The sequence below is a fragment of the Emydura macquarii genome, unplaced genomic scaffold, assembly GCF_026122565.2.
Source record: "Emydura macquarii macquarii isolate MOO-44397 ecotype Brisbane River unplaced genomic scaffold, CSIRO-AGI_Emac_v2 contig_2768, whole genome shotgun sequence".
In the NCBI taxonomy this organism is placed as follows: domain Eukaryota; kingdom Metazoa; phylum Chordata; order Testudines; family Chelidae; genus Emydura; species Emydura macquarii.
The window spans coordinates 41,513,400-41,528,248 of NW_027132905.1; the positions used below are offsets into that span (position 1 = coordinate 41,513,400).

A 14,849-nucleotide genomic window follows, 5' to 3' on the forward strand; every position below is an offset into this window, starting at 1 on the left:
AAACCCTAAGAGGCAGACAAAGCTGGTGGTTTCCACTGTGCATTTTCTGTTTATGGAGCACGCTATATTCTGCCCTGTAGCCCCATTAGTCTGGTCAGAGAAGAGTTTTCCATTTGCAATGGTTCATCCCTCACCCTTGAGAATTAGGGAAGAAACAGAGGGAGGCATCACCTATGTTTGCTTAAAATGTGTCTTTTGAGCAGAATTTCATTTTAAACTCACATAGCCATCTCCTTCGGCGGGTGCCCCCCACTCACCCTTATCTTCTGAATAATGCTATGGGGCCACGTGACTGATGAGCAGACACATCAAGCAACAATCTTTCTGAAAGCCATTAGCACACCCATGTGCCTCCTTACACTGACCCCAATAGAGGGCGCTGAAAAGCAAGAAAACTGGCAAATTCAGCTGCTAACTTTTTTTTTTTTTTAAATGGATTAGAAATTGCAAGTTACTGGACTGTCTTGGAACTGGAGCGCACTCACAGGTGCCATTTCATCTGTCCACTCCCCATGACCAGCTTGGAATCGCTTCACTGTTTCCATATCATCTATCACACGGACAACATCATCAACCCAAAAGGTGTTGAGCTAAAAAGAAAAAGAAAGTCATATGCTTTTAGGGGATGAAACAAACAAAAACCAAGGCATTAAAAAAAAGAAAGCAAAAAAAAAAAAAAACCCACCCCATAAACAATTCCAAAACGTACTAAACTTTGTAAAAACATCAGTCATGTTATTTAAAAAAAAAGCCATATGCAGGTTTAAGCAGAGCAAATGGTTTGAGGGCAGCACAATTTTCTTTTGCAGCCACTTTTGTGTGTGTGTATGACTATCAGCTGGGATTGCACGGGGAATGCCACAGGTCTTTCCCCTTTCTATACCAGATGCAGCACTCATGGTTCAACAACAGTTAACTCCATTACTGACGTTAAATTTGTTTGCTATTTCCACCAGAAATGGGAAGTCGGAAATTATCCACTTCCTTCCTTTGCCAGACGCTCCTGCTGTGGGAAGCGAGCCGTGTGCCCCACATCCACATTCCAAGACACAGTTCACTTCAGGGAAAGCTGGCACGCTCAACTTTATAAACAGGACCCCAAGACTAGAGTGGTTGGACAAAAAAGACTTGTATCTGTTCAGGCAGAGATGGGGGAGGGAAGCCAGAAGTGACCGAAGAATGCGGCAAGGAAACATGAGAAGCCAATAGAGCAAAAAGAAAGAAAAGGTTAGTCACAGCTTGTCAGGTGATTGAGGATGACAGGTGCTGCATAAGGGCTAAGTATTATTGTTGGAAGCCAGGAAGAGCTAAAGATCAGCAGCACAGACAGGACACAAGGACACAGCAAAGGTGTGGGGAAGAGAGAAGCAGCTGAAGATGACTAGAAAGAACGGTCAAAGATGAGAGAGAGGTTAAAATGCCTTTGGGTCATTCAGATCGGTGCAAGAAAGGAGGAGCCCCATTGTGGCGGACCTGTTCATACAGGTCCTCCCCTGGAGGGTTAGGATCATCAGCTTCGCCTGGGCTCTGTGCGTCTGGCAGGGGCGGGAGGTTCATTTTAATTAAAGAGAAAAACTCCAATAGCTTCCAGAACGGTGATTACTGGGACTTGTCCGCTGAAAGCCACCTCCCTGCATTCAGGCCCGCAAATGGCCCTTGGATTTCCGGCAAGCCGAGTGCTACTTGGGGCAAACACAGAGTTAAGTAACTGCCCCAGGCAGCACCCCCAAAAACGGAGATGCAATTTTAAAGGTGCCTGACCCCTGAGGTTGAAAATTCTTGGTCTGGAGGAATTTATTCTAATGCCTTTTTCCCGTGAGTAAAGCTGCTGTGACACGACGCACAGGCAAAATTGTGGACGAGGCCAGCATGCCATGCCAGCAGCATAGGCCATGGTATGGCCCAGGAAGGGCAACACAGAGATACTTTCCACAGGAACCAGGGAACATGCAAACATTTCGTACTAGATATCAGAATCATTGATTAGTCGCAACTCGTTGGATAAACCATATGGTGATGCTCCTGTTCCCTGACTGGAAGAGCGCAGAAGCAGTACCAGCACAAGCACACAGACAACTATAAAATCTGGTTAGCGCGAATACTCACATGTGTGACTTTGAAACTCACTTCTGGCATCAATCTATGCCTGTAAATCTCAGGCACAAAGAGGCTCAGAGAAAGCGACCCCAAAAGAGGCATCAGTGCAGCGGACGCAAGTCAGTTTTAATAACCTAACATCTGCAGGGAATTTTTTGCACTGCTCAGTCAAATCTCAATTCAAGAAAGCACTTCAGCATGTGATTAACTGCCTTCCTGAATTGGGGCCCCAGATCTCATTATCAGAAATAAGGAACAAACACAGATAGTCCGGTACATCTACACTTTACATATGTCGATAAAGAATATCTACTGGCCCCCAAACCATAGACGCTAATCAGCAGCTTCTGGTACTCTACTAACAAGTATCAGGCATGTCATATCTGGTCTTCCCTGATGCTGTTGGTTTTCCTAGAGTATGGTTTATTTTTGTGAATATGTCTTAACTGAAAGGGCCAGGAGGAAAGACATCCTCTCTTTAAAACGTTAACTGGGCATTGGAGTTAAATATTAACTAACCACAAACCAACAATTGCACCCCCTCACCCCACTCAGGACTTTAAGTATTCTAACTAAAGATTCCCTTACCTTCCCAATGGCTCAGCTTGCACTCTTTCATATCATTTCACTAATTGGCCAGTTGCCAAGGAGTCATCCAAGGGCAAACAAGGCTTGAAATTCTAATGCAGACACAAGCAGCAATAAAACCAGGCAAAAACTCTTCTAGGCCTTTTAAAACAAAAGACATCCCACCATGCTCAAACCCAATTCCCCACCCAGTTTTTGCAGGTCAGCTTTAAGGACAAATCTGAAGGAGCAAAGAGAAGGTGTCTGCCAGATGAGACAGGGAGAGCATTTAATTTCCACGCAGCACACCAACTTTTAACCCGTTAAAGGCCTGGTCTTGCACCAGAGAAGTCAGAAGAAGTTTGGTCATTAGCTCCTGCAGGAGCAGAAGCAGGCCCTAGTTGTTATGAGATTTTGTCTGTCAAAAAATTTTCAGCTTAATTACTGACGCAGCCCAAATTATTTAGGTAAATACAAACCCCACATTATTTTTGCCTTTTACCGACAACCTTTTTGTTGGAGAAATCTGTGCAGGTGGCTCAAAGGGCCACACTGCAAACGAGGGGAAACCACCCCTAACCTGCCTATGCCTCCCCCATTCGTATTAGCATCCTTCTATAAGTGATAGGCATTAAAAATCACACCCTTCTGATTACCAGTTTCCCCTCCTTTTGAACTTCAACCTCTTCTCAGCACATGCTCTCAAGAGCTCCTAGAGTTAGAAATCAAGGATTTAGCCCACTGCACAGTCCCAGTCCCATGGTCTGCAACATTTATTTTTAGCTTTGATGGCTGGAAAGTAATTAAGCCTGTCCCCACTCTCTCTAGTCTTGCGACATTTTCTTTGGCACTTGTCCAAGACGCATTATGTCACATCCTAGGGGACCAGTCATTGTCATTCCCCACACAACTGCTATGATGCCCAGTTTCACACATCAGCACCCACCTTAGTCAGAGCTCCTGGGTGGAAAGTCCAGCGGGTTTCGCTGTTGAATTGAACTCTCACGTCCCCTCTGTCAGTAATTCGGTGCACAGTCCCTGTCTGGCCAATGAACTTTAAATATAAAAAAAGAGAAAGGAATAAATTCCATTGCTTTAGGGTGGGGCAAGCAGGCTCTCCAGGGAATGGAAAACTGCCTAAAATTAGCCAATGCCTCCATCCCAATTCTCAAGCTAACAGTGATTCCAATGCATCTGCAAGGAGATGCAGTCATTTGCTTCTCCATCAAAGAAAGAAAAGTTCCTTTATGAAGTTCCTTTAAATGGAAAAGTAGCGTTTACTTATTGATGGAAGACATGAAAGCACTTCAGGTAGAGAGGGCAGAGACCACCACCATCCTCACAGCCAGCAAGGGTAAGCAGCAAGCACTACGAAGCGTGGCGGTTCAATATCTGAGAGCGGATGTACTGGGAGAGAGAGGGGCAGAACAGGGGAGTTCATACCTGGCACTACCAAGAAGATCTTTTCCATCTCTACGTATCACCATAAAATACAGCACTGCAGAGCCTGTGGCTTAAAGCATTAATCAGACAGCTGATTGCTCTGAGGTAGTTATGCAAACGGACTAAAGCAAACCGGATTTATAATCTGCCAGTTCAACGTATGCAGGGGGACAGCGGGACAAGTGACAAAAGACATCCAACACAGGCAAATTCAGAGAAGTGAAGCAAGTGTTGCTATGTGGCTAACACAGCCCAGCCTACCCTTTCTGGGGCAGAACCTCAGCTGGCATCAATGTCTCAGGGCTCCAGTGACGGAGTGAAGATCATTTACACCAGCCAAGGATCCGCCACTCTCTGTCTAGACTAACTATTATTATTAATAATTATTTGTGTTACCAAAGCACCTAGAAGCCCCTAGTCATGGATCAGAACCGCAGTGCCCCAGTGCTGAACAAACTAAGATACTGTTCGCTAAACAACAGCTCTTGTCGAGTTGCACAGCACTGGCTGAGGCAGTGCCAGGGTCTGGGTTAGCATCTGATGGTGCTCGTTAGAAAAAATTGTTCACCCAGATGTCTTCTGATTTCAAGGTTGCGACTTTTATTTACATACATTAAAAAAAAACAAACAACCCAGACAAAAATACTGTTTCAGACTCAAAACCTTGAATGGAATTGCATCTGCTCTCCTGAGGCTTGCATTTAATGCATGTTACTGACTCAGACTGAGCAGACATTAGACAGACTGCGAATGTGTATGCTTGCAACCGGTTTCATGCTGATTCTCGCCCCTCCCCTAAAGAGCTCTTTTTATTCTGTTTTGTAACAGGTGTATGGATAGAGGGTTCTAGCAGTCAGGACTCCAAGTGAACTTAATTTATGCAGCAGCGGTCACCAAAATGTGTTATGGCCCCACAGCAAATTTACTGCTCAGAGACCTGCATTATCTTCTTTGTGGTTGGATGGTAAATCTACTGAAAGATGACTGCCTATTTTTGGGAACCTCAGCTATATATTAAATCCCAAGTGAATGGATTTGTGGGGGCAGGGAAAAGATGGATCTCTCCGTTACTAAATGACAATTAATTTAGCATTCATCATTTGTGTCAGGGCCTTAAAGTTGAATATTAAAGCTTATAGCTGAATGATCTTTCAGCTCTGTGACTTGTAAATCAGAGCACCTTACACTGGGCACCCAGTCCCACATTCAGACCTTAATGGCTCTATCCAACCTTCACGGAACTCAACAAAAAGACTGTCATTGGCTTTAACGTCTGTAGTGTTGTAGCCAAGTTGGTCCCTAGTTATGAATCTGATAGAACTTTTTCAGAAGTGCTGACCAGCCCACTGAAGTCAATGGAAAATACAGGCACTCAGCGCCTTTGAAGAACATGACAGCTCATTTAAGGTGGCTAGCTTAAGCATGCAGGCTGGAAAATTTTGGTCAGTGATCCAAGCCTCTAAATCCACAATTCAAGTTAATAGTTTTTGCACATTTAGTCACAGTGACTTTGAGACTACCCTGGTGAGAAAGGATTTACTAATGAGAGTTAAGGGTTTGCAAGATCAGGCATCTAAAACCATTTTTTTTTTTAAATGATTGCCCATTCCCCCGGCAATGACATTTCCCATAGCATTTGCTATTTTTTGCAGCTTTCTTGTTCCTTCCACTATGGAGAAAAGTCTCTTGAATTATTCTAATTGTTCCACTCACGGGCCTTATTTACATTTGCATCCCTCTACAGCTTTGGACCTATTGTCTGAACTTCTTTACAACACAACAGATGACAGTAGACTGGCTGCTGCTTCAGAACCAAGATTAAAAGAACCAGCTCAGCTCCAGGAGGAACATATGGACAGGGAAGTCTCAACCACATATAGGGATACTGCTTCACGTGGGGGACTTTGCGTAACTGCCTTTAGCACTAATGCACGTTGCAGCACTGCTGAGAAGGGATGGGAGGCCAAGCCTCAAAGACCTGACCAACACTCACTGCAAATCAACAGGCGTTTTTGCATGGACTTGCAGGGCTTTAGATCAAGCTCTTATAATCTGCAGGACTAGGTATGGCCAAGACCTTACAATACAGATTAATATGCACCTAAAAATAATTATCTGACTCCAGTGTTCTGGCACTAAAGACTATGTGTGTGCTATAATATATATTTAGAACAGAAGGCAATACGTTATACACACACGCAGTTTCAGGTAATTTCTTAGCCAAAATGACCAATAATTTCTCTAAAGGCAGCAGTGAGTGGAGACAAACACCTATTGTACGTACCTCGGCCATTTTAGGGTTCCAGCCACCATGGCCCTCTTGCATCTCTCGTAAGATGTCAATGTCCAGCAGGCATTTCACTTTGTCCCCATGCTGGAAGGGGTGTCTCTCTGTGCTCTCTTTCCTCTGCAGTTCGGCAGGCTTTCCTGAACAGAAGAACGACACCCACCCCACCCCCAGAGTAAAGCATCTTTATTTGTTGCTCCTTTCTCACATCCCAATGAATGATCCCCCCAGTGGGGGGATAGTGGGGCATTAAGGCCAAAACTCCTGCTCACTTTCCTCAGGCGGTCATTGACAGGCACACAATGGGACAGCAGCCTATGGGATTACTTGTGCGAACAAGGTAAGCAGGATTTGACCCTACTGGGATCATCCTACAAGTCAAGAAGTGGGTAGCTCTCGCAAAGGCATTCTGGTCCCTAATGGAAAGGAATCTATTTGAAAGATGCCCCCCTGGTGACACCAAACTCCCATATCTCCCCCACACCTATTCCTTGGCAGATACCTGCTCGTTGTTGAAGACAAGCAAACTCCACAGGCAAGTGCAGATCTTGCTTTATGAAAGGTCTTACTAGTGTTCTCTGCCCAGATGTATTCCCTGCCTAACCTGATCTGCCCAGCCTGTGTGGGCCTGATTTTACCCCCAGCAAAGCCGTGGCAATCCTTCCATCACTTCAAGGGGAGCAGGACTGGGCCCTGAACACCTGGATTAAATATACCTCAGTGGGCCTTGAAGGAAAACCTTGAGGCTTCAGAACTGATGCTCTGTTGATTCCATCATTCACTCCCGGAGAGCCTTGGATGCAGAGATAGTGTTGAACTAGACATCAGTCTATGTATCATCTGTTGCCATGGCTACGTTCTTATCTTTCCAGTTAGGGCAGGTATTTGGGTGCTGAATTCTCAAAACCTCCCTCAAGTCACAGTCCCCCCGAATGCCAGTCCAGCAGGCCTCTGCAGCTGAGACGCTCCAAACACAGAAGCACTGGCTGCCTCATTATATTAGGATGAGAAGCCTTGGGTTAGCAATGCATCCATTGGGCTAAACTCTCTGCCAAGGTAATGGACACTCCCCACGTTCAAGCCAACAACGAATTGGTTTCTACATACCTTTCCTACCAATGGGACTTGCCTGTGGACGTTGGGTTTGGACATCAAATACTCTCATACCACTGGAGGATAAAACCAACTGAGCAAATTTTTTACCTCTAAGGAACACATACCCATAGTCTATCAAGACTGAAGGATGCCTACTACTTCTGGAGGATCAGGCTACCTGACTAACCCCCGTTTTTTTACTCCTGTTATTGTTTAAATAGCATGCATTGCATGGAAACTTTATGCATCCAGCTGTTCAATCTTCTCCACCACATCAGGATGGGCTTTAGTGAGAGATGCTCAGGCCAATGACTGTGTGTTACGACAGTCCCGTATTCTAAAATCAACATGCCACGTACCTAGTCTTGGGAGATGCTCTTTGTAGTAAAAGCCTCCAGGTGCTTCCACAATGCATTTCAGGTCCACCTTCCCCTTGTGCCCAACTCGGTAAACATTTGTGGTGCCATCGGACCACGTGACGCTGGCCACGCTGCGGCCAGTCTCCACATCCCAGCCACGAATATCCACCACTCTTCCTGTTTTACCTTCACCACCTGATTTAAAAGAGAAATAAGAACTAACTAACTTACACTCCCACAGAGCCTTTATACACAGTCATTTGCCCGCCTCTGAGGTGATCATTGTGTGTTGATGGGGTGGGGAAGAACTCAGCTGTGTAACACCAGAGCAACACTGACTAATAATGGTTGGCGTTCCTATGGTCCTCTAGAGATGTTAATTAACTGATTCCCTGTGAAGGACAATAGCTAATATTATCTCTATTTTATGGATAAGGAAAGAGGCAAAGTGCTTCTGTGATCTGCTTATGGCTACAAAGAGAGTCAATTTCACAGCAATAATTAGACATTTCTGGCTCCCAGTCCCATATTCAGACCACATCTCTCCCTACTCAGTAGTTTAGGACAGGAAGGGAAGATGAAACACCATCTAAATCATCCATCACCATGGCATGGAAGCAAATCACAAGAATCTCTTTTGTCTAGCCCACCAAGAATGGACTGGAAGTTAGTACTGGGTTGTCGCTTTTAAAATTTCTATGAAGTGATGTGGCTGAGATGGCTTTTGCATGACAGCTCATCTTAAGAGTGGGTTGTATGTTTAGTTCTAAATCTGTACAGGAATTTATGTCAGTAAAATGTAATTAGCTAGGCCAGAATTTAGCCTGGACATGGGGGTCAAGACCTCTAAATTAGGCAAAGGGCACCATGGGACATTGTTAAATGATTCCAAATGACCAGGGCTTTGGTTTTTAGCTTCATTTTTTTTAAAAAAGAGTAAGTTTTCTGTGGCATTTTAATATTAAATAAATAAATAAGAGAAAAGAAAGTGGGGCCAAAGCAAATGAACACGCTTGTCAGTTCACCAAAAAATACCGCAGAGCAGTGGGCACAAAGCCACCATCTGGGAATGGAAAGGAGGGAGAGACTGTGGCAGGGAGATTTCTTTACGGTCCTTTCTGAAAACCCACAAATTGACTCCACAAAACCAGTGCAAGCATGTACACCTTGCTCACCGGACAGCATGCTGGTTGGGTACAACAGAGTTCCCCAGTCATCTATCCCGTTTGGGGGGTGTGGGGATGTGAGGGGAGGGAAGGAGGAGGGAAAAAGGAAATCAGGAGAATTTGCAATTATCCTACCACCTTATGTTTTTCCATCTTGAGCTTTGCAATCTCATTTCATGCTGCCAAGGACACCATGTGAGTGCAGTTATTTTTAACTAGGGAAACGGAGCTGTTACAGACCTTGCTCTCACCTGACTCAGACAGAATCATTACATAAGGCTCTATGAATGCTGGTCAACCCTTCAGCTTGCAAGCATGGATAGGCAAAAGCCACATCTACAAGAGGATCCTTTAAAAAGCCACTTTCCCTGTCCCCTAGAAATACTATCCAGACAGGCAATGGGGGGTGTGAGGGCACCACACTGTGGCCAGGTAGAAACATGACCATTCTTTCAATTCCTACCCAGTTCTCTAGCTCTCTTCTGTCATTGGTGAGGCAAGCAAACAATGGCAAGCGTTTCAGTGTCTTCTTCCCTATCGGTGTAGATACTGACGCTTATGAACTTCTGAACTCCCGGATTAGGGGAGTATTTCTGGCAGGACAAATGCTGGCTCTGCTTACAGGAAACATCAAGAAGCAGTGTGGTGTAGCGGTTGTAGCAAGGAATGGGGAGTCGTGGTGGTGCCCATGTGCTGGGGTGGGGTGGGGACTGCCCAATGGTATTGTTTGTTGTTCATGAATACAGAACCACAGGTGTGCTTGGCCCCTGAGCAACTGCCAATGTGAATGTGGCAGCAAGTGACAAATAGCATTCAGCATTTCTTAATGTCAGCAGGGATCTAGATAAAACAAAAACAAAAAAATCACCAGCCCTGGTTCCCTCCTGCCATCTGTCTGCAGATCCTTCACTATAAAGCAGGAAGGCAGCAGTGGTCTAGATTTCATTTCAGGGGCATTTAGGCTCAGACTGAGGTAGAAAGAAATACAATCAACAACCGACATAGCTGCCAGAGCCCAGATCAATTCCAAGGAGCTCAGCCGTGCATAAGAGGAGCATTTGGTTACTCAAAGTTCTGTGGCAGTCAATGCTAATTTCCTTAGAGGGTTTCATACAGTGAGGGGCAGAGGGAGGGGAACCACAAAGCAAAATTAAAAGTGAGATCATAACATTAGAAAATTTCACACTTTAGCTGCTAATGTCCTAATAAGACACACTGGGCTGTGAGATTAATTAACCCGGCTCACCAGTGTCCTCCTAGAGTGTTTACAAGATTTATTACCTTTATTTACACTTTTAACCTGCCTTGAACAGCAAAATATGTAGTAGTTGTGGTGTTAGGAAACAAAAAGCAGCAGCTCAGCTGGTATAAATGTGTGCAACTCCATTCAAGATCTGGCCCAGATCTGCTCCCCCATACCCCCCCAAAAAAGTTACAATCAACCAGAATATTTTACAACTGATTCATGCAGAGAAAAACAAGCTGTAAATACTCCAATACGTGCCGGGCTTTGGGATAGGTAGAAATGTTCTCTCCCCCTCCTCCCCTATTTTCAATGCTGCAGTTACAAACTGTATAGAAGGCAGAGACCATTCACTATTGACCATTGTTAGCAGAGGTCTCCATTGCCATGGAGAAGGACTGTAGCACCATAAAGAAGAGAAAGGAATTAACGGAGAAGCTGAAGATTATCAGGGACAAATGGTAACTTCCATTGAGACTGTAAGCTTTTTGGGGCAGAGAGCATGTCTTTACATTCTGTGAAGTGTTGAGTAAATTTGTAGCTTGAAATAAATGCACAAGGGTATCACAGCTTCCCTCTGCTGTAAAACGGGGACAGTAATATCTCCCTACCTCACAGGGAGTTAGGAGTATAAATTTATAGAGTCATAGAATCATAGGGTTAGAAGGGACCGCCAGGGTCTTCTAGTCTAACCCCCTGCCAAGACACAGAATCTGTTGCGTCTAAACCATCCAAGATAGGTGACTATCCAGTCTCCTTTTGACAACCTCCAGTGAAGGAGCTTCCACAACCTCCCTGGGCAGTCTGTTCCATTGTCCCACAGTTCTTACAGTCAGGAAGATTTTCCCTGACATTTAATGTAAATCTGCTATGTTATAGTTTGAACCCACTGCCTCTTGTCCTGCCCCCTCTATGGCCAAAGAAAGAGAATGAATGCCTGAGTGTCACTCAGATAGAATAGAGGTGCCATAGAAATAACTAAATAAGGACAAGCAAACACATACTAAATTAGGGCTATTAATACATTTTTTTTAAAAAGCAGGAGCATCTGAATAGCTCCATTGTATTCCCTGCTGGGGTGTGCGTTTGCCGTTAGCAGCTTGGTAACAATAAATTGTTTTTACAGAAGATTTTATAAAAGGAGGGGTTGTCTGTGGGATGGGGGGAAAAGTGAAACCACAATCCTTACCATCCTGATTACCCCACTCCCAGTCTGGGCCACGGACAACTTTGGCCCCCTGGAAAGTGCCTTTTAACGTGATACGAGGCAAGTTCTGTCGTGGACTCACTGTGACTCTGAAAGATAAAAGCCAGAGAAGATAGACCATTGATTATTATTGGCATTGGGGTAGGACTCAGTTAAGAGCAGGGCCCCAATGCTCTGGGTACTGTACAAAATGGTCAAAGGGCTAGGGGAAAAGGATACAACATACAAGCAAAAGCCTTGATCCTGCAAACTAATTTCCATGGGAAGACCTTTACACTTGTGCAATGCTCAAATTACTGCAGAAGGATGGTCCGGTAGTTAGGGCACTAGCTCAGGAATCAGGATACCTGGGTTTGAGTCCCTGCTCTGCCACAGACTTTCTGTGCAACCTTGGACACGTCACTTAGCCTCTCCATGTCTGTTTCCCATCTGTAAAATGGGGATAACAGGAATGTTGTGAGGATAAATACATGAAGATTGTGAGGTGCATACTGTGGTAATGGGGGCAACAGAAGTATGAATGATAGGCAGACAGCGTTTTCAGTGACATTCTGTGCTGGTGCATAGATCTGCCCAGGTGGATCAGACTGCAGGATCAGGGCCAAAAGAACTCACAGCAAGGAGAGGGGGTGAGTTAATAGAAGAGGAGTAAGACAAGGAAGGAAGGGTTGTGGAGGGCAGACATTGAGGGGAAGGGAAGGACAGGAAGGCTGGCAGCAGTAGGTCTATTTCACATAGCTCTGCACTTTAAAGTCTCTCTGATGACTAAGAAAGAGGAATTCATGTTGATCTAAAGTTACATGCAGTTTCACGCACACCCAGGGACCAGGGCTTTTGCAATACACTCAGTCTTCATGATGTCACTGTGCAGGGAAAACAGCCTTTTTTTTTTTTTTTTTTTTTAAAGAAAGTTTTGGTAAAAAGTGATTGCAAAAAAACACCCCAATAAACTTCCCAGACATTTGCAAACCACGGATCACATCAGGGGAACCACTTTCTTAAGGGTCAGACTTGGATACTTTTAATTCATGTCTAGTAATACCTTATGCTAGGAGAACTCCAACAAATTGCCTATAGAATACAGTGCTATTCCTGGTAACAAAGATGGGCAGAATCTGCCCCTAACTAAGTAATCTCGTTGATCTAACTGTTCACACAATGCTGTGAAAGATCTAATGTTCGAAGCATTATTAAATGGTCTTACACCATATTGTGAGGGGATATTAGTAACGGTACTATATACGCCATTTTTTTCATGTGTCAGAAGCAGAACACCAGAAATCAGCAACTACAGTGCTCAGACGCTGAACAGACGCCTTCAACACAGATCTATGAAAGAGAAGGGAGGGGGAGATCAACGAGAAGGGGGGAGGCAAGGAGGAAGTAATTGCTCCTCCTGCAAACCTGACACCACCGCTCAACCGTACAAAGGCACAGAGCTACTGAGCAGCCCCATAGTCACCCCCTGCTCCCAGAGACTTCTATATAGAGCACAAATCTAGAAAGTACCTACGAATGAGAATGCAACTCAATTGTTCATTACACTAAGAAGTTAATGGTGAAACACAGCTCTCCAATCAATCCAGCATGTCAAACACAGAAAGGTCACATTTAAAGGCGATACCTACATGATGATAAATATGGGGTCTGATGTCCTGTTAAAACAGCTTCCAATTCCCATTGAGGCAGCTTCTGTGCCCTTTCAGAGCTTGCCACTTACGTCTTTGCTCCCCTACAGAAGTCTTCTATTCCACAAAAATTCTCAGCAGCCCAAGTTCTTAAGAATCTGTCTGTTCAACTCAGACTGGGGACGACAAACGTATTATAAAAGTATTGCAATCCATATCTGCAGTAATGGATTCCCTACCTCCTCCTGTCAGACTATTAACAGTGCCAGAATGCAGCTCTAAGGTTGGAAAAACAATAGTGAAACTGCATTGAACTCTGAATGTTTTATTTATTCCTCCTGTAATACCTAGAGACAGAAGGCTGGGACTCAGGAAGATAAACTCCTTATGCTGGAACATGGAATTTGTGTTTACCAACACACCAAAATCCTAAATCTTATGCCTTCCTTAGCCCTTTAATGGATGTTCTATCACTTGCTGAGCATCCTAATGAGTTTATAAAAAGGAGGAGATATTTGCACACATCCTGCTAAGTGGGAGCTTTTCATTATCCAGATGGCAATCTGATGGAGGGAAAATGCAAACACTTTTTACGCCATCAAAGACACGGCAGACCAGACAGCTATCACCTGCATACGTCAGAGCATAATCAGGAAGCAGTGTTGCATAGCTCGGCTAATTAGAAACACCAAGCAGTGATCATTTCATTGCATCATATTATACCCAGACCTTAAAAGATACACCTAATATTTTCCCTCAAAATTAGAGTTTATCTGTGTACTACATACCTGAAATGCATTGTAGCACTGTGTTGTTGTTCTACTGTATTATGCTGAATGCTTTTCTACTGACTCATCAAATCATCTTACAGCCAGAGCATTTGATAAAAAGTTGTGTTTCCTTATTACACAACCTCTCTCACTTTAAAAAAAAGAATAAGGGAGGACAGAGTGCGTTATGGTTCAGACACTCGGCCGCAACTGGACCTGGATTCTGCCATGGACCCCTCCCTGTGTGACTTGGGCAAGTCACTTCACCCCTCTGTCTCTCTCTCTCTCCATTTGTAAAATTGGGATGATGATGATGTTTCCTTCTCCCACCCTGTGTCTTGTCTATTTAGACTATAAACTCTTCAGCGCAAGGACTGTCTCAGTCTGTACAGCACTTAGCACAATAGAGTTTGAATTCAGATTCTAGATGTTACTGTAATACAGGAATGAACAGTAAATTGTCCTTCCTTGTTGAAAGCAAGATCCAGGCAAGATGACCTTTGTGTTCAAACAGCAAGTTAATTCATTCCATGCATGGAGTTCTCACTACAATTTCCCTTTAAGTTTGGTCACCTTACAACAAGCATTTTGCATCTGCTAAGTATTGGATATGCTACTGTCATTTCCAATGGGATTTGTAGGCTGTTAAGCAACAAAGAAGAAAAACAGAGCTGACAAACTCAGCAGGTTTGGTTTTTAAGGCTGCAGACTGGCTTCAGTTAGTCTTATTTATAAATACAAATCCCCCCAAGTCACATTTTACTTGCTCGAGTCTATTTTTAAATTCACAGCAAACACAGTCAAGCCTTAACTATCACTGTGCTGACCTAAGTGCTGGCAATTAAAGGTTCATTTGACTCCAAAGTGCAATTTGCAAGGAGACAGCAGAGACAATCCACTCAAACCATTTGGAGACACAATGAGCAAATGGAGAACAATCATATGGAATGAAAGATGTACTATGCTGTCTGTCTCCATGGTTTTTTT

At 44.1% G+C, this 14,849-nt stretch overlaps 1 protein-coding gene across 12 annotated transcripts in view; it reads right to left on the bottom strand.

Moving 5' to 3' along the window:
- MIB2 (MIB E3 ubiquitin protein ligase 2) overlaps positions 1-14,849 on the bottom strand; it is a 104,749-nt gene that overhangs the window by 23,928 nt on the left and 65,972 nt on the right. For 10 of the 12 annotated variants that reach the window (XM_067567210.1, XM_067567211.1, XM_067567221.1 and 7 more), the window contains 5 exons: positions 11,447-11,553; positions 7,849-8,043; positions 6,392-6,534; positions 3,611-3,718; positions 486-590 (listed from right to left, as the gene is read on the bottom strand). In XM_067567210.1, coding sequence (XP_067423311.1) covers positions 486-590; positions 3,611-3,718; positions 6,392-6,534; positions 7,849-8,043; positions 11,447-11,553 — 658 coding nt within the window. The remainder of the gene's footprint in view (positions 1-485; positions 591-3,610; positions 3,719-6,391; positions 6,535-7,848; positions 8,044-11,446; positions 11,554-14,849) is intronic. The other 2 variants (XM_067567218.1, XM_067567219.1) reach the window with 2 other exon arrangements.